Source organism: Eubalaena glacialis, chromosome 12 (genome assembly GCF_028564815.1).
Source record: "Eubalaena glacialis isolate mEubGla1 chromosome 12, mEubGla1.1.hap2.+ XY, whole genome shotgun sequence".
NCBI classification, from domain to species: Eukaryota; Metazoa; Chordata; class Mammalia; order Artiodactyla; family Balaenidae; genus Eubalaena; species Eubalaena glacialis.
In genome coordinates, this window is record NC_083727.1 from 44,406,866 (window position 1) to 44,425,648 (window position 18,783).

Sequence of the window (18,783 nt, forward strand, 5' to 3'; positions counted from 1 at the left end):
AGAAAAAGAACACAGTAACCCAAATGGGTAGAGAGAAGGAAATAATAAAATTTGAGCAGAGATAGATGAAATAGAGAATAGAAAAACAATAAAGAAAATCAATGAAACCAAAAGTTTGTTCTTCAAAAAGATTGAAATTGACAAACCCATAGGCAGACTGACTTTAAAAAAGAAGAGAGAAGACTCAAATGACTAAGACAAAAAATAAAAGATAACCGAGTCTACTGAAATAAAAGGATTTTAAAAGAGTACTATGAAGAATTGTACATCAACAAATTGGATAACTTAGATGAAGTGGATAAATTCACAGATACACAAATCCTACCAAGACTGAATCACAAAGAAACAGAATATCTGAATCAGTCTACAACTAGTAAGGAAATTGAATCAGTAATCAAAAATCTCCTGAAAAAAGAATGGATCTGGACCTGATGGCCTCACTGGTGAATTGTACCAAACATATAAAGAAGAAATAACACCAATATTTCTTACAGTTTTCCAAAGAATTGAAGAGGAGGGAACACTTCTTAATTCATTCTATGAGGGCAGCATTACCGTGATACCAAAGTCAGACAAAGATACTTCAAGAAAAGGAAACTACAGACCAAAATATCTTACGAACATTGACACAAAAATCCTCAGCAAAATACTAGCAAACTGAATTCAGCAAGATATTAAAAGGATTATACAACATGACCAAGTAAGATTTACTCCTGTAATGTAGGGATGGTTCGGAACACAAAAATCAATCAATGTAATACACCACATCAACAGAATGAAGAAAAACTAAACACATGATTATCTCAATTGATGCATTTGACAAAGTTTGACACCCTTTCATAATAAAAACACTCAACAAACTAAGAATAGAAGGAAACTACCTCAACATATTAAAAGTCATAAACCCACAGCAAACATCCTACTGAACGGTGAAAGCTTGAAAGCATTTCCTTTAAGACAAGGATAAGGCACGGCTGCTCATTTTCACCAATTCTATTCAATTAGAAGTTGTAGCCAGAAAAATTAGGTAAGAAAAAAAAACATCCAATTGGAAAGGAAGAAGTAAAATGATCTCTGTTTGTAGATGATATGATCTTATATGTAGGAAATTTTAAGATTCCACAAAAAAAAAAAAACAACTGTGAGAACTGATAAATGAATTCAGCAAAGTAGCAGGATACAAAGTCAACACACAAAAATCAGTTGCATTTCTATAATAATGAACAATCTTAAAAAGAAATTAAGAAAACAATTCCATTTACAATAGCATCAAAAATAGATAAAAATTAACTTAACCAAGGAGGTGAAAGACTTGTACAATGAAAACTTCAAAACATTGCTCAAAGAAATTAAAGAAAACATAAATAAAAGACATCCTGTGTTCACAAATTGAAAAACTTATTGTTAAGATGCCAATACTACCCAAAGCAATCTATAGATTCAATGCAAAATCCAAATGAAGTTTTTCACACAAATAGAAAAATCCATCCTAAAATTCATATGGAATCTCAAGATACACCAAGGAGTAAAAACAATCTTGAAAAAGGACAAAGTTGGAGGATTCACACTTCCTGATTTCAAAACTACTACTGATACAAAGCTACAGCAATCAAAACTGTGGTGTTGACACAAAGACAGGCACGTAGATCAATAGACTAGGATAGAGAGCTCAGAACTAAACCCTTGCAAAAAATGCTCAAAAGATTTTGACAAGGACGCCAAGAATATTCAATGGGGAAAGCGCAGTCTTTTCAACAAATGGTGATGGTAAAACTTGACATCCATGTATAAAAGAATAAAGACAGACCTTTACCTAATACCACATACAAAAATTAACTCAAAATAGATATATGGACTTGGCAAAGATTTCTTGGATATGATACCAAAGGCAAAGGCAACAAAAACAAAATTAGACAAATTGGACTTCATAAAAATTACAAATGTTTGTGCATCAAAGGAGACTATCAACAGAGTAAAAAGGCAATTTATGAAATGAGAAAAAATATTCACAAACTGCATATCTCAAAAGGGATTAATATTCAGAATATACAGAGAACTTGTAAAACTTAACAAAAAAACAACCAACCTGATTCAAAAATGAACAAAGGACTTGAATAGACATTTGTCCAAAGAAGATATACCAATAGTCAATAAGCACATGAAAGATGTTCAACACTACCAATCATTAGGGAAAATCAAATCAAAATCAAAATGAGATACCACTTCATCCCCATTAGGATGGCTAGTATTAAAAAAAAGAACAAAAAACAACCAAAAACCAGAACATAACAAGTATTAGCCAGTAGGTAGAGAAACTGGAACCCTTGTACACTGTTGGTGGGAATGTAAAATGGTATAGTGCTGTGTAAAACAGTATGATGGTTCCTCAAAAAATAAAAAATATAATTACTATATGAGCAGTAATTCCTCTTCTGGGTGTATCTCCCAAAGAATTGAAAGCAGGGTCTCAAAGAAATATTTGTACACCCATGTTCATAGCAGCATTATTCACAACAGCTAAACCATGGAAGCAATCCAAATATCCACTGAGAGATGAATGGATAATCAAAATGTTCTATATACATACAATGGAATATCATTCAGCCTTAAAAAAGAAGGAAATTCTGAAATATGCTACAACATGGATGAACCTTGAGGACATTATGCTAAGTGAAATACAAATACTGTATGATTACACATATATGATGTACCTAGAGTAGTCATAATCATAGAGACAAAAAATAGAATGTTAGTTTCCAAGGGCCAGGGGGAAGGGGAGATGGGGAGTTATTTTTTAATATGTATAGCATTTCAGTTTTGCAAGAGTAAAAGTTCTGGAGATAGGTAGTGGTGATGGTTGCCCAACAATATGAATGTACTTAATACCACTGAACTATATGTGTACTTAAAATGATTAAGATAGTAAATTTTATGTTAATTATATTTTGCCACAATAAAAATAATCAAAAAATCAATTACAGGTGAAATAAAGACTTAAGTGTTAGAAGAATAAATAGAAAAATATTTTTATGATCTAGATTATACACATTTTTTAAAAAGATACAAAAATGTTAATCATAAAGTTTAAAATGATCTTCATCAAAAGATACTATAGAATGTTGAGCCATGCCACTAACAGAGAGAAGTAATTCACAGCACATAACCTACAGGATATTAGTATCCAGAATATATAAAGTCTTTGAACCAAAGTTTTAAATAGAAAAATTATGTGATCTGAACAAACGTTTCATAGAATAGAATTGACCGATAAAAATCCCAAAAGATATTCAAGCTCATAATTTTGATGTAGTTATCAAAAACAATTTTCAAGTGAAAACCACAGATACCATTTTACACCTATTGGACTGGCAAAAACTCAAATGTCATTCAATGCCAAGTGTTCCTGAGAATGTGGAGCAAAAGGAATGCTCACACACAGCTGGACAGACATAAACTGATACAACCATTTTGGAAAACACCTTGATCTTAACTAATAAAGTTAAACATGAGTACATATATCCTAAGACCCGAAATTCCACTCCTGCACATGTGCACCTGGACAACATTCAGAGTAATAATGTTTTTCAGGCAAAAAGGAAAAAATTCTCCCAAACTGGAATGAATAAATGTGCTGTGATATTTTCATACCATGGAATATTAGCAGTACAAAAAAGGTACTAGAACTACATATATTAACATTGATGAATTACAAAACCTAATGTTGAACGAAACCAGAAAGTCATAGGGAAAAATGAATCCATTTTTATGTAGGGAAAATAATAAATAATATATTGGTGATAACAAACTGGGCAATAATAAATGATACATAATATTTACTATTTTAATCATTTTTAAATATATAGTTCAGTGATACTAAGTACATTCATATTGTTGTGTAATCATCACAACAGTGTTTAATATTCATGGTATACATTCATAAGTGAAAAACTTTAAGGAAAGACAAAGGAGTAATTAACACCAAATTCTGGAGCGCAGTAATTTCTGGTAGGAAGGGGGAAGTGATGGGGTGAGGGCACACAGAGGACTTATCTCTTTTCAGCTATGAGGTAGGTCGTGAGTTTTCATCTTATGCTTATTTTTAAAACTCTGTGTGTGTGTGTATGCATGTGTTACAAATAATGCATTACCCAATAAAAATGTTAGAGTGCTATGGAAACACACTTAAGGAACAGAGTATATGTCTTTAATTCTTATTTAAAACTCTCATGTTGATAAATTATAGTTTTGTGTAATAGAAGCTAGCAACACGTGTGGAACATCAACAGGGGGCAAGAGTGCGTAAAGAAAAAATTCAAAAATTAAATTTGTTTGGATATGTTAACAAATGCGTACATGGTATAAATCAAATAATAATATTCTGTCTAGAAAATGTAACACAAAAAGAAAGGAGAGATTGATAAGCTGGGAAAAATTAGAATATGATCATTTTAATTCCACTAGTAGAATTTCTATTTTAATTACACTAAAAGAGGTGCCAGATCTTAGACCAGCTATGGAGGTCTGGGTTTTTTTTTTTCTCTCTCAATTGATGACTTCACTACTCTTGGTTGAACTATTAAGAATCTTATTTCCAAAAGAAAACAAGAAGGAACCTACAGAAAAGAAACAATATGATTAGAAGACAAGAGGGTCTGATTTATGAGGAAAGATTAAAGGATTTAAGCTGCACAGTTTGGCTAAGTGATGACTAAAAGAGAGCATGATAACAGTCTACAAATATTTGAAAAGCATATACCAAGGAGGGAGGATTTGCTGTTTATCTTGGTACAAAGTTGTTAAACTGGCCATGAATGGTTGATGTTAAGGAGAAGGAAACTCAAGCTATCAGGGAAACTTCCTGGTTGAAATGTATGAAATCAAGGGACTTACTCCCTAGGAAATAATGGCAACTTCATTAGTAGAGCTACTTAAAACAAAATTGACCCACACTAAAAGATTCACAGGAAAAGAAAGGCTTCCTTTGACCAGGACGAAGTATTAAAACCAGGTTTCATTTGGTTTTTTTTTATTCCTGGGAATTAAAGTATTCTGAGACTTTCTCTAAGACATTTTTGAAATCTGAACCACTACATTTATGAATAAAAAATTTAAAACAATCAAAATTCATACCACTGACTGATAATTACTCTTAATTTCCTCTACATGTTTTGTTTTGCTTTCGTTGCTGTTGATTTTGTTTGCTTTTATATTATGAACTATTTAAAACTTATAAAAAGGTATAGGTAAAAAGTAATAAATACTCATGTACTTACCATCCCAATTAATATATTAGACATTTGAAATATTAAAGCAGCCTCTGTAGCCCTCCCTAATCTCATTTCCTTCCCTCCCCATAAGGAATAATTAATGTTCAGGATTTGGTTTATATCATTATTATTCAAACCTTTAAAAATTTACCTCTTATGTAAATATTCTTAAATAACATATACTATTGCTTTAAAACTGGTACCACGCAGTAGGTATCTTTCTACATTCAATGAGCTTTTTTCATACAACTTTAGGTATTTGAGATGAACCTAATCTGATTCTTATAGCTACAGTTCACTCATTTCCAAAGCAGTATAGTATTTTCCTGTATTAAATATATAAAAATTTATTTTCCCACTATATCATAATAGACTTTCATTTTTTGGTATTCTGAAATTGTAAACAGTACTGCAATGAACATCCTCATACATGCCTCCCTGTGCACGGTGTAAAGTTTTCTCTAGGCATGCAGTCATAACGTGCGTGAACTTTCAACTTTCCGAGATATTGCCCCTCCTACCATTTATGAGCGTCCCTCTGCTCCACAATCTTAACAATATTCAAAACACATATTTTGATACTTTTTAATTGCTGTTATTCCAATAATGGTAAAGTAATTACTTTTAGGTTCTAATTTGCATTTCCCTGATTAAAAATTAGATATGTTTATTGGCAGGGATAGTATTCAAAATATTTATTGAATATATGTTATAGAACCTGGTCAGTCAGAATGGGCACCACGAGCACCAACACTATTTATCAATCATTCTTTTTCATCTTGTGTGAATTGCCTGTTTATATACTTTGCTACATTTCTATTGGGTTATCTTTTTATTACTAAGTTGAACACATATTCTAAAACGGTGCCATCTGATAGAAATTTCTGTAATGATGAAAATGTTCTATTTTTTAAAATGTTCTATTATCTGCACTGTTCAAATACAGTATTCACTAGCCAGCACTTGAAATGTAAATAATGTGCAGAGAAACTGAATATTTTATTTTACGTCATTAACAGCCACGTGTGGCTAGTGGCTACCATACTGCATAGCATAGTATTTACAGATATTAATCTTCTATCATTTATATATGATATATATATATCCAGTTTTATTTTACACATTTTACATATTGAAGCCATATAAACATATATTTGTTTTTGCATCCTGTTTTTCTTCCTAATTAACATTTCTCCATGTCATTAAAAGAGCCCTTTAATAAATGATATAATATTCAGTCCCATAAAAGTCTTATAAATTATGTAATCTTTTGTTTTTTGTAAAAAGACTTTATTTCTTTTTATTGCTGAATAATATTTCATTGTATGGATATACCAGCTTTTGGTGTTTTTTTTTTTTTAACATCTTTATTGGAGTATAATTGCTTTACAATGGTGTGTTAGTTTCTGCTTTATAACAAAGTGAATCAGTTATACATATACATATGTCCCCATATCTCTTCCCTCTTGCATCTCCCTCCCTCCCACCCTCCCCATCCCACCCCTCTAGGTGGTCACAAAGCACCGAGCTGATCTCCCTGTGCTATGTGGCTGCTTCCCACTAGCTATCAGTTTTTATGTAATCATTTTTATTATTAGTCATTTAGATTGAATACAGTTTTTCACTGTAGTCAATAACAATTTTGTCCATAATATTTTGTCTGCATTTTCTATTATTTCTTCATGTGAGACTCATACAAAAGTGAAATTAGTGGGAGAAAGAGGATGGACACTTTAAAGACTTGAACACAGATCTTGCAATTATTTTCCAGAAAGTTTGTTCTGTCTTCACCAGCAGGGTACGAAAGAACTTATCTCACCATACTTTCACCAGCTTCATAATAATTTCTTAATATTTGATAATTTTATTATTTAAAATGTTAATTTTAATTTATTTGGTAGTTCATTTTTCATGCATTTATTGGCCTTTTCTTCCTTATGCGTATTATCTATTCATATCTTTTTTTTTTTTACTATTTATTGAGGTCTTCATATTTTTTTAAATTGATAGGATTTCTTCATATAGTAAAGATATTATCCCACTGTCATATTTGCCTGTGACAATGGAATAATATCTTCCTACTGTCTTTCTTCTGACTGCAGATTTTGTATATGATGCTTTGATTTAAAGGAGTTTTCAATTTCCGTTTTGATTTTTTTCCTTTGAAATTTCTTAAATTGTTTTCATGGTAGAAAGTCATTCCCTGCCCCCCACCCCGAAATGAGGTAGATACATGTTTCCTTCTAATTATTATTTTTGTATTTAATAATTTATATGAACTTCATAAAGGTATGAGGTATAGAAATTTTTTTCCAAAAAATTTTTTTCTAACATTATGCCCTGAAGAATTTTATTTATTTATTTGGTACTCTATCTTCCTTCATAAAGGACTTATGACAATTCACTGAAAAATATGTCTTCCTTCATTGGTTGTAATGTCTCCTTGATCACACACTAAATTATTACATACACTATGGCCTTTTTTCAGGTAACTAATTTCTGCTGTAGATTTGTTCTACCTACATTTGAGTCAGTATAATAGTGTCATAATATTTTGATATCTGCCAGACAAGTCCCTTTTGACTATTCTTGTTTATACTTCTCTCAACTATTACTTCCTACATATCCTTCTAGATCAAGTTAATCATTTCCAAAAAAAACTGCCCACTCAAAATTTTAATAGAGTATTAAATGTCTAAACCAATTTAAGGAAGAATTGACATATTCATAGTATCTAGCATTCCTATCCAGACATGTGGTATGTCCTTCCATTTAAAATTTTCTTTTATAGCTGTATTTTTTTTTCAAATAGGTAGTATGCTTCTCTTATTATGATTACTCCCAAATATTTTGCATTTCTGCTGGTGCCTGCAATTTACATTTTATAATGTTCTACCTTTCTTGTCTTCCACAGAGACTGTTCCCACCTCTCTCAATAGGGAATCTGTGAGAAAAATAAGTCCTGTAGAAAAGGATTTGAGTGACCATTTTCTCAGTTCTCCCAAGGATGGCACTTAGCTAGTACCATTCCAGATGCATAAAAGAGCCCATTCCCTACATACAATGGATGCCTTGGGGCATTAGGGCTACATTCTCTCTGGGAATCCTGACTGAGAAGAGCTGGGACTTTTTTTAAGTTCTTCAAACTCCTACTACTCCCTACCAAGATTTCACTCACAGAAAATGACCTAACTGACTGCTGATACCTCAGAGAGAAATCCCAAACCACCAAACTATCTCAATTTCCTGCCACAAAATCCACAAATCCACTTGCATCTGAACTAACCCATTTCTTTTTCCAGTTTTAATGGAGTAAGTGTTCCTTCTCTCCAGGGTCACTTTGTCCACCCGGAAGCTCTTCCCTGCCCACGCCTTCAGTGACCCTGTACTCTCAACTTTCCCCTCTTTTTCATATCTTTGGTCTCTACTCTTTACTGAATCTGTTTTACCAACATTAGAACCATAGTCTAATCTTCCTTCAAAACTAAATGTCAGGCTTCCCTGGTGGTGCAGTGGTTAAGAATCCGCCTGCCAATGCAGGGGACACGGGTTTGAGCCCGGGTATGGGAAGATCCCACATGCTGCGGGGCAACTAAGCCCGTGCGCCACAACTACTGAGCCTGCGCTCTAGAGCCCACGAGCCACAGCTACTGAGCCTGCATGCTGCAACTACTGAAGCCCGCGCGCCGCAACAAGAGAAGTCACTGCAATGAGAAGCCCGCGCACCGCAACGAAGAGTAGCCCCCGCTCGCCGCAATTAGAGAAAGCCCGCGCACAGCAACAAAGACCCAATGCAGCCAAAAATAAATAAATTTATAAAAACAAAAACTAAAAAACTAAATGTCAAGCCCTCCTCCAACTATCACCCTTGACTTGACTAAATTTTCTATGTTCAATGCCACTGCCCATTCGTTTCACAAACCAAACCCCGGCTATCCCCTGAAAATTCTCTTGCTGCAGTCATTAATTATCTCCACTTAACTAATTTAATAGATCTTTTCCAGTTCTTATCTTGATGACCTTTTAGCACCATTTGATAGTAGCAACCATTCTCTCCTGTTGGAAGCACTCTTTCCTCTTGGCTTCTGTGCCACTGTATTCTCCTTCCTCTTACCTCTCTGGATTCTCTTCAGTTATCTTGCTGACCCTATTTTTCTTTCCCACTTTTCACAACTCTTTTCTCGTAATGTCTTCTCTTCTTATTTATTTTTTCCTAGACATTTTTATTCATTACCCTGACTTCAATCACCATCAAACTAAATACTTAAATCCTCTTGTCCAGCCACATATATCCAACTGCTCACTTCAAGTCTACGCTGGATGTTTTACAAGCACATCAAATATGGCAAGTTCCAAATTGAACCCCTTATCTTTCTGTTCTTTCTACCTGCTTCTCTTCCAGAGCTTTTTAGTTTCCTAGCTAAAATCAGTCACTTCTCTCCATCCCTAGGGCTATTATCCTCATTCAGATATTTTCTTATCCAGACTAGCCATACATCTATAACATGATGCTCCTCTTGTTTGCCTTCCCGTATGCCAGTGTTTGATATTTGGCAATGTCAGAGACATTTTTGGTTTTCACAACGAGGGGGAGGGAAGGCTATTGGATTCTAGTGGACAGAAACCAGAGACAGTGTGATGTTGCTGAATATCCTACAATGCACAGCACATCTCCCACTACACAGAATTATCTGGCCTAAAATGTCAGTGGTACCAAGGCTGAGAAACCCTAATCTATGCTGTTCCATCTGTCTGGACCACTCTTCTTCCCTCTGCCCCTACTCCTCCTCCAAACTCCTTCTTATTCTCAGTTCTTTCTTTAAATGTCACTTCCTGTAGAAAATGTCCTTAACCACTTAAACCAGTTTAACTCTCAAGACACCCTTTATAATTAGTTATGATTATGTGCTCAAGATAGGTTTTTCTGCTACACTGTAAAGGATCAAATCTATCCATTCTGACTTCATTATTTTGCCCCCTCATACCTGTATCACCACATATCTACTGATTAACATTTCAACCATGGGTTAAAAAAATAGAACTTTATTGTGAATTTTTAAGAAAACAAATACATCTCAGCCTCAGTTTCCCTAGCTGTAAATTGGCAATATCATCACCTATTTTCCCTACCTCACCGTTCTTAATGTTCAAATGACCTGAAGTATATGAAGGTTTGCACTGAAAGTCTCACACCCTGAGCAAACTGTGATGGCTGGTCACTCTAAATACAAAATAGTTTTTTAAAATTTCAACTTTGTTAAACAAATATTTTATCATAATTTAAAAAAAGTATTTAGAGTATTTTTGAGCCTTTAGAAAGCCCTTAACTGTGCTCATTTATATAATCATCACAATAATGATACTCTATCATTGCTTCCGGTAGCTTTAGAAAAATAGGTTGTATAGCCTAACCAAAATATTTTAGTTTTACTTGATTAACAAAACCTACACCTGAGTTTTGATTGTGCTCTTCTAAGGAGGAAGCAGTAGACTTGCGGGAGATTTTTCTTTTATTCGATAAAGTGAGGCTTGCCATCTGCATGCTGTACCAGCTAATGGACCGCTGGTACCACCAGCCTCTTCAAAGTGGTAGAAAGAACACCTGAGAGAAAATGACTTAAATTCCCTATTGACATAAACTTCAGTCAACTGAAGTGTATTTCTAAGTCAATATTTTTGCACTTTCACAACTGTTTATCTAATAAAGAGCTATTATTTCATTGATAAAAAGAGCAATCTGGAGGATTTTATTATGTAATTAGCCATTAACTGTATTAAAAGCACTGGTGGAAAGAAATTGGTCATTTCAGAGGGTTGGGGGCTTTATATTATTTCTTCATATGCCTGCATCATTTCACCAAACTAATGGAGTTACAATTTACCTCAGGTCCAAATTTACCACACAACACATTGTCGTGTGCCCTCAGCTCTGTGGCACCTCCTTTAATGATTAGTTAACTTGAGGATAATGAAGGCCTTATCATGTGCCTAATTAGCCATGCAGTCCCTAATGGTAGTTTAACTCATTTAGATAAAGTCAGTTTGCTGATCTGTTCTTTGGTTGGGAGTGAGAAGGAGGAGGGGAGTCTAGGGAGAAAGTGTGTGCTGTGCATGTGGTGGACCCTTTCTCCTTAGCTCCCACCTCTGCCACCCCCATCCCCACCCCCAGTGCAGAAGAGATCAGCAAACTGACTAATACACAAACACACACACACACACACACACACACACAGTGAAACCATCAAGCATAACATTTAGGTTTCTTGATAACTATCAAACGTTTTGTCTAGATAGGTATATTCCAAATATTAATTCTTTCCATATCCTCAGCTGTAGGCTTTTTGTTTATATTTAAATAAAAATTTCTTGGATCAATAGTGGTCTTTTTTTAAAATAATCTTTTCAGTATCTGATATTAGGTAAGGGTAATTGAAAAATTACCCCTCCTAGGTTAATTGCAGGTGGTTCAGTAGGTCCATGTAAAGAATCATTAGTTGCCCCAAATCTAACTTAGCTCTGTCTAAAGTCCTCAGCCATTCACGGGACTCAATAAATAACATTTATTTCTATATTTGCCAATAAGGATGAATAACTCCTATTGTTAAACTCGTAATACATAACAGATGTAAAATAGAAATGAAACTAATTCTTACCTCATTCTTCAGCTTGCTTCCAGAAAACCTTAAACATCAGAACATTTTTCATTAGTTAAAAAATACATATACAGTTATATCTATCAAGGAAATGCAGAGGACCTACAAAAGTAGTAACTTTATATCACGATCAGTGAAATAAATCTGGAGAAATTTGTTTGATTTTCAAAGGGACCCAAGCATCTTCCTCAACTTACTAACAAAATAAGTCTATTACGGGAAAGTTAAATAAAGGATATTTAGGGAAGTCAGGTAAGATCTGAGGCAATCAAAGCACACTTGATATTAAATATTTGTGTGTTTCACTTCACAGTGAGTAGTGGTTAGTAAGCTGACGTTATGTTCTTTGTAATATCTGAGTTCATCTTAGTATGACTTGGGTGACTAAAATTATTTTATTTTCCACAAGATACTTTACTTTTAAAACTAATTCATTCTTTTGAGAGCAGTTCTTGGGAAATCGTGCCATAAAGCAATCTCAGATGCAGATTTAATCATTTGGAGCTCCAGTATTTAAAAAATAATATTTGCATATTATCACTGGTTTCATTAGATGTCACCTTACTTGTCAATAACCTCCTCCTGATAGTTGATGACAGATTAGAGCAATATGTTCTTTATATTCATTTGTGCTTTTTCTTTCACAGAGACTCAGTAGCTTAGGTCAGTAGCTTTATCTTACTAAGGTAAGCTGGTATATCAAAGTATATGTGATTCGAGACGATTATAATAAACTTTTCATCTTTGTAAGATACTGGCCAAGCACATAGATCCTTAAAACAGGTTATCTCTTAGAAAAAAAAATTACATTTTCTGCCTTTATTTTGCTGAATCTACCTTGAAAACAGACTCAGCCTTATAAGTAAATACTAATTTAAAAGCAATTCTGCTTCCCTGATTTCTCTTTTACATCTCTCTGGGATCCCTGGTTCACCATTAATTTCTTATTAATGATTGCAAAGTATATTAATTGCCCAGTCATTGTAAATGTCCATACAAAGTTAAAATTAAGGTTTGATGCTTAAAGGAAAATATCTCAATAAGCAAAATTAGTAAGTCATTTTATTCAATAAATATTATACATATTTAAAGACATACAGAACTTATCTTGAAGATAGTGGAACTCTACCTTGTCAGGCCTTTTCCAGAATAAACGGAGTGGTAATATGCACTGCTCTCTTTTATGCCAATCCCATAATAATGATACCTAGAGCAAGAACAGGAACCAGCTCTGCGTTAATGTAGTTTTCTGAAGGGGAAAAAAGAGACTAAAGTAGAATTGAAGTAAACCGCAAGTAAGAACTGCAACCTATTGGTCTGCATCTTCCTTTCCTGATTTTTTCCTGATTAAGTAACATCTTAATGTGTTTAATCCTTCTTTAATGGTAACTAATTCTACTTATGGTCATATTTCTGGCTCTAAGCTTGAAAAAGACAGGAGAATTGTCTACTGCTAATCCCCCTCAAACCTCTAAAAAATTAGGTTTCAAAAACCAAAAAAAACCCAAAAATTATAATTGCAGGCATTTAACTGCAGGCACTTAAATTTGTAAATGTAGACATTGGCTCTAAGTATATCAAGCGTATCTATCTGCAGACTGCTTGGTTCAATTTGAATGTGGTCAACTGAAGAAGAAAATGGTGGGTTTTCTTTGTAGTACATCTATTGAATGGAGAAAAGAGTATGACATTATGTGTGGGAAAGACGTTGATGTCATGCATAGGAATATGTACGAAGCATCCGACCCTTTGAAAGTTATTTTCCTCATGAGGAATGAGAAGCCCAAGTCACTGTCATTTTCACTTCAAACTTCTGTGCAACAATGGGGAAAAAAACATCTCTGTGATGAATCAATGGAAATATGAAACATGGACTGCAACAGTGTTATGAATAATTTGTTATAAATGTATCTATGGATCCTGAGCCACAGGCAAATGTAGCATCTCTCACGTTGTACCTCATTCTCCTAAACTGCACACCCCAGACTTACTCCACACCCAAGTACAAATGCTACACATGTGACACAACCGCTAGTCAAAGACTGGGTATTTAGTGAGGGTGACCGAAGCCTGCTAATTTCTGCCTTTACTCTTCTTTCCCCTCTCTGCCCACCACGCAGCACCATTACCTATCTGGTTATTTACCATTTCAATCTGCATTCATCTAAGATCAGGGGAGGAATGAAATAAAAGAATAAGGGGGTTTCCAGTAGACTTCAGTGTAACCATATTTAAAACTTCATTTCTTAGCATCACCATCTGAGTTTAAAGTGAACAGGACAATGAAGGATCTACGCTTCAAGGCCCCTCTGCTGACCTCAGTAATAAAGAAGGGACTTGTCACAGCAACTCTACCCCTAAACGTTTTCAAGGCTCAGGATGAGAGTACAAATGGAGGCCCACATACCTTACGCCTAATTACTTAAAATATATAAATCAAGCAAACACATTGTGAAATAAAATGTCCCTGTCCTCCTATCTTGACAATGTACCTCCATAATGATCTAGTAGGTAATTCTGAGCTTAGAATGCCTAGACTCCTGGAGTTCCACGAGGAAACATGGTGGTGGGAGAAGAGCCACCCCTAGCTCCCTTATCTGCCCAGCCTCTGCTCCTTTGTTCACTGTGAGGAGCCTCTTGAGAACACTCCAGCCTCCATGTCCAAGATGCACTCTCACACACACCCCAGACAGCTGTCCGCTGGGGGAGGCACCCATCTGGTCTATGTCTCCTGAGGATGGATGAGGGAAGAGGCCCACTTAGGCCCAGGAGGCAGGCCTGAGACTGTTTGGAATTCTTGGGCCCCATGGACCTGAAATGTGAGCTTGAAGGGGGATGCAGTCTCGGGGGACACAATCACCCAGGCTATGGACTCCTGGTCTCCTGGGAAGGAGATCAGCTGGAGGAGGGGAGGAACAGAACCCTCTATAAGCATGAGTCCCAGAGATGGCTTCTCTCCCGTTAGGTTCTAAGGGCAGAGAAGTTGCCTCTAATGACCCTGGGCCATTTGAGATGGAGAAGAAAGAGTTTTTAAATATGAAAAAATTACACATATTATAATAAGAAATGTTTCAGAAAGGGCTGTTATGTTTGAGAAACAGTAATGGAGGGTGATCACGGTAGTGAAGGTATTTTATGAGTGTGGCAGACTGGGAACAAGTTTTCCAATCCTCAGTTTTGGTAGAAGGACAATAGCAGTCTGTTAACCCAAACAGAAGAAACTCGATTTTTACAGTAAGAAAATACTCCTCCCGTAGATAAGGGAAAAGAACCTCTACAGTATATTGGAACAAAGGGAGAAATGAAGGAAATATGAAACTTAAGCAAAGGACATTACAAAAAGCAGCTATATTAATAGAAATTGATAAGGTAAATACCTAAACCCATAACAAATGAACAGATTTAGATGATATTCAGCCAAGCATATTAGGATTAGTGAGTGAACATGAGTCTGAAATAAGTATAACTATTTTTATTTATTATATTTTAGAACTAAGATACCAAAGAAAATGTCTTTGTATTAGAAGAAATAAAGCCAGAGATGCTTGAGAAACAAGAGAATCTATTACAATGGAAATATATTGCAATTTCATGGTCTTTTGCAAAGCTTGCTGTTTGTTCTATAGATGCTACAGTTTAAATAACTTCATTCTAGCCACTTGCTAAAGCAATACATGTTAAGCATTGCTTTAAAAGTTGGTAAATCTTCTTTTACTATAACTTTGATCTTCTTGTTTCTCATCTATAATCCTTGTCTCAACATGTAAATAATATTATACCATGGTAAAGTGGTTGGCCATGCAGATTGAGAAGAAACTACATTGCCTTCACGGGTGGTAGACAAAAATCACAAGACAAATCAAAAGGATAACCATGAGTTCAACAAATATTAGATGGCACAATAATCCTGACCACTGTGAGAGCTGTCAATACAATGATTAAAAACTGACATGGATAATTGAGTCAGGAACATATATGCTTCTGAATTCCACCCTAGTCCATGGTTTCCTGAGCCAGACCGCCTGGCAGTCACAGAACAGTGACCGCATTGAGCAGCCCTGAGGCAAATTTTACATCCATTTTTAAAAAATCACTTGATGAACACTTTTTGTAAAAATGGCAACATCCTTTAGGACCCAATAAATGCTGAGTAACATGGATTTGTAATTCTTTTCTTACTTAGGAGTTTTAAGGAAAGGATATTTTCATTACACAATTCATTTGTTCCTTATTTTTATAAAACAACTGTATTATTTTGCTTCCTCCTTTCTAATCATTAGGTCAGAATATCTTTAAAAATAGAAGTACTTAATACCTCCACTTACATTTAGAGTCAAGATTTTATATCTAAAAAAAAAATCTTTTAAGTAATGTATTTTATTCGTAGGTCAAATGTAAATGACACCATCAACCAGACTCACATTGACACCCAAGGAAGGTAACTTGGTCAGCTACATTCCACTCTACAAATGAGAAGCAGCATGTCCTTTTCTCATTAGCAATGCCTCATAATTTAGACATGTTGATGTAGCTGAGCATGTTATATCAATACAATCTTATAATTACGCTGGCCCACAGGGAACGAGTGAAACAGTGAACTCTTTCCTTCAAACATGTATTTAATGCTTATCGTGTGCTACGTGCTGAGGATTCAAAAAGAGACAGATGAGGGTTTCTGCCCTGGAGGAGTTGATAGTCTTGTGGGGGAAAAAAGCATGCAAAGAAAGAACTGCAATACAAAATTAATATGTGCTAAAATTGAAGCAGGTGATAGTAGGTACTAATATAAATAGTTACCATTTATTGAGCAACTATTACATGTAAAAAACTTTATGTATACTTCATCTCAAATTTCCACAGCAGCCTGCAAGTGAAGTAATATCTCCATTTCAAAGCAAAGTTCAAAAAAGTTTATGTGAGGGACTTCCCTGGTGGCACAGTGGTTAAGAATCCGTCTGCCAATGCAGGGGACACAGGTTCGAGCCCCGGTCCGGGAAGATCCCACATTACGTGGAGCAACTAAGCCCGTGCGCCACAACTACTGAGCACACACGCCACAACTACTGAAGCCTACGCCCCTAGAGCCTGTGCTCCACAACAAGAAAAGCCACCACAATGAGAAGCCTGCGCACAGAAACAAAGACCCAATGCAGCCAAAAATAAATTAAAAAAAAAAAAAAAAAAAAGTTTATGTGATTTGTTTGGAAAAAACATGTGAAAAGTTATGGGTTTGAAGACAAAATTCAAACCCAAAGCTCCACAGAGCACTCTTTGTTTCAATAGACTATACTCAAGATGCAAAATATGTATGTATATATAATTTTGTATCTCAGTTTTATTTATAATTAGAAATTCTTAAATGAAATATAGTTTGAATATGCTTGCACTCAACATATACACTCTCTCTTCAACTTCAGCATGAATCTTTAAGAATTGATAACTAACTTGAATCATTAAGAACTATACCATTGATCTGAATGTTTCATACTTGAAATTCCATATATAAACAAAGACTCCCTCTAGAACATAAGCTCCCTATAAGAGGAACTCAATAAACATTTGTTGAACAAATAAATTCATAATATGAAATAAGAAAAATAACAATGTGTCATAAAGAAAATTTTATAAGCAGGAATTTTTAATAAAGGGCATGCATATAGTGTCATATACTTAAACATAGCACAATTTAAAATCTGGTAGAGATTAAAAAGCCTCTTGTCTAATGTGATGTAAGGAAATCTACTAATTCCTTTAACTCTACCACTAGTACTGTATAAACTTATCTATTTCTATCAGAGTTACTTGCCCTCCACAAATAACACGTGCTTTCCTCACTTTGTGCCTTTACTTTGTTGAGCTCTTCATTGGGAATGCCCTTCTTCCTGCATGTCCCCATTTCTTATCTGTGCCTCAAGGCATAGCTTCAACACATGAAGCTTTGACTGGTCTCTTAGGCAAAATTAATTTCTCTGTCCTTTGAACTCCTCATGGGAACTCCTATCCCATGGAGCTTTGCATCTCGTACTAATGGTATATGTATACATGGCTTACCTCCCCTACTAACCTATAAGATTTGGAGGAAGGGAATTTCATCTTCCCCTTCATTGTGTTCCCCCTTAGAAATTACTGTAAAGAAAAATCCTCATTTATTGGACCAGTCAATGTGTTCTGCTAGAAATCTGGAAACTGATAAAACACAAATTCTCTTAAAGCCAATAGTTTTCAATAACTGCTTCCTAGGATTGTGCCTTTCCAGGTTACTGGTAAAATATTGGTGTTGAACAAAAGTTGTATCCCTAAACAATGTATATAAAGGACATGCAATCAGCGTATTTAGGTGGAAAGACAAGATATTGCTAGAAATACAAATCTCAGTATTTTGCAATGACCATTGTAATGCTTTAGCACATTTCATATCCAGTTTCTTCTGGAGCCAATAAAATAATCTTCCCCTTTAATCTTCCTTTTAGTCTAACTAGGAACATGTTATCGTCTGAGTGATGATTTAGTGTCTTTGAGAAGAGATAATAAACGAGCAGCTCTCTGTCTTCCTAACAGCTGAAGATAAACCTCATAAAACCGGGGAGAGTAATTTCATACAAAGTATACATGGATTTTTCATCTCACTTGCAACATTTTATATCACTGTTTTGTTGTTAATATATTACCCTAAAATAAATCTTGCTAGGAAATATTTGCCAGAAATATTCTAGCATAACAAGAATATATACAGGTAAATGTTGAATAAAAAGTGAGGTTTGCCTCACTGTGGGCTAACTAGTTTTTAAAATTTATATACCAATAGCCAATGCCTATCCTGTAGGTTACTCTGAATAAAGATTCCCAAACATTTCACAGTTCTT

General features: G+C 34.8%; 1 protein-coding gene across 1 annotated transcript in view; it reads right to left on the reverse strand.

Moving 5' to 3' along the window:
• RFX6 (regulatory factor X6) overlaps window positions 1-18,783 on the reverse strand; it is a 55,286-nt gene that overhangs the window by 24,782 nt on the left and 11,721 nt on the right. The window contains exons 5-6 of the mRNA XM_061207457.1: window positions 13,050-13,127; window positions 11,921-11,948 (exon numbers count right to left, since the gene is read on the reverse strand). Of these exons, the coding sequence (XP_061063440.1) occupies window positions 11,921-11,948; window positions 13,050-13,127 (106 nt within the window). The remainder of the gene's footprint in view (window positions 1-11,920; window positions 11,949-13,049; window positions 13,128-18,783) is intronic.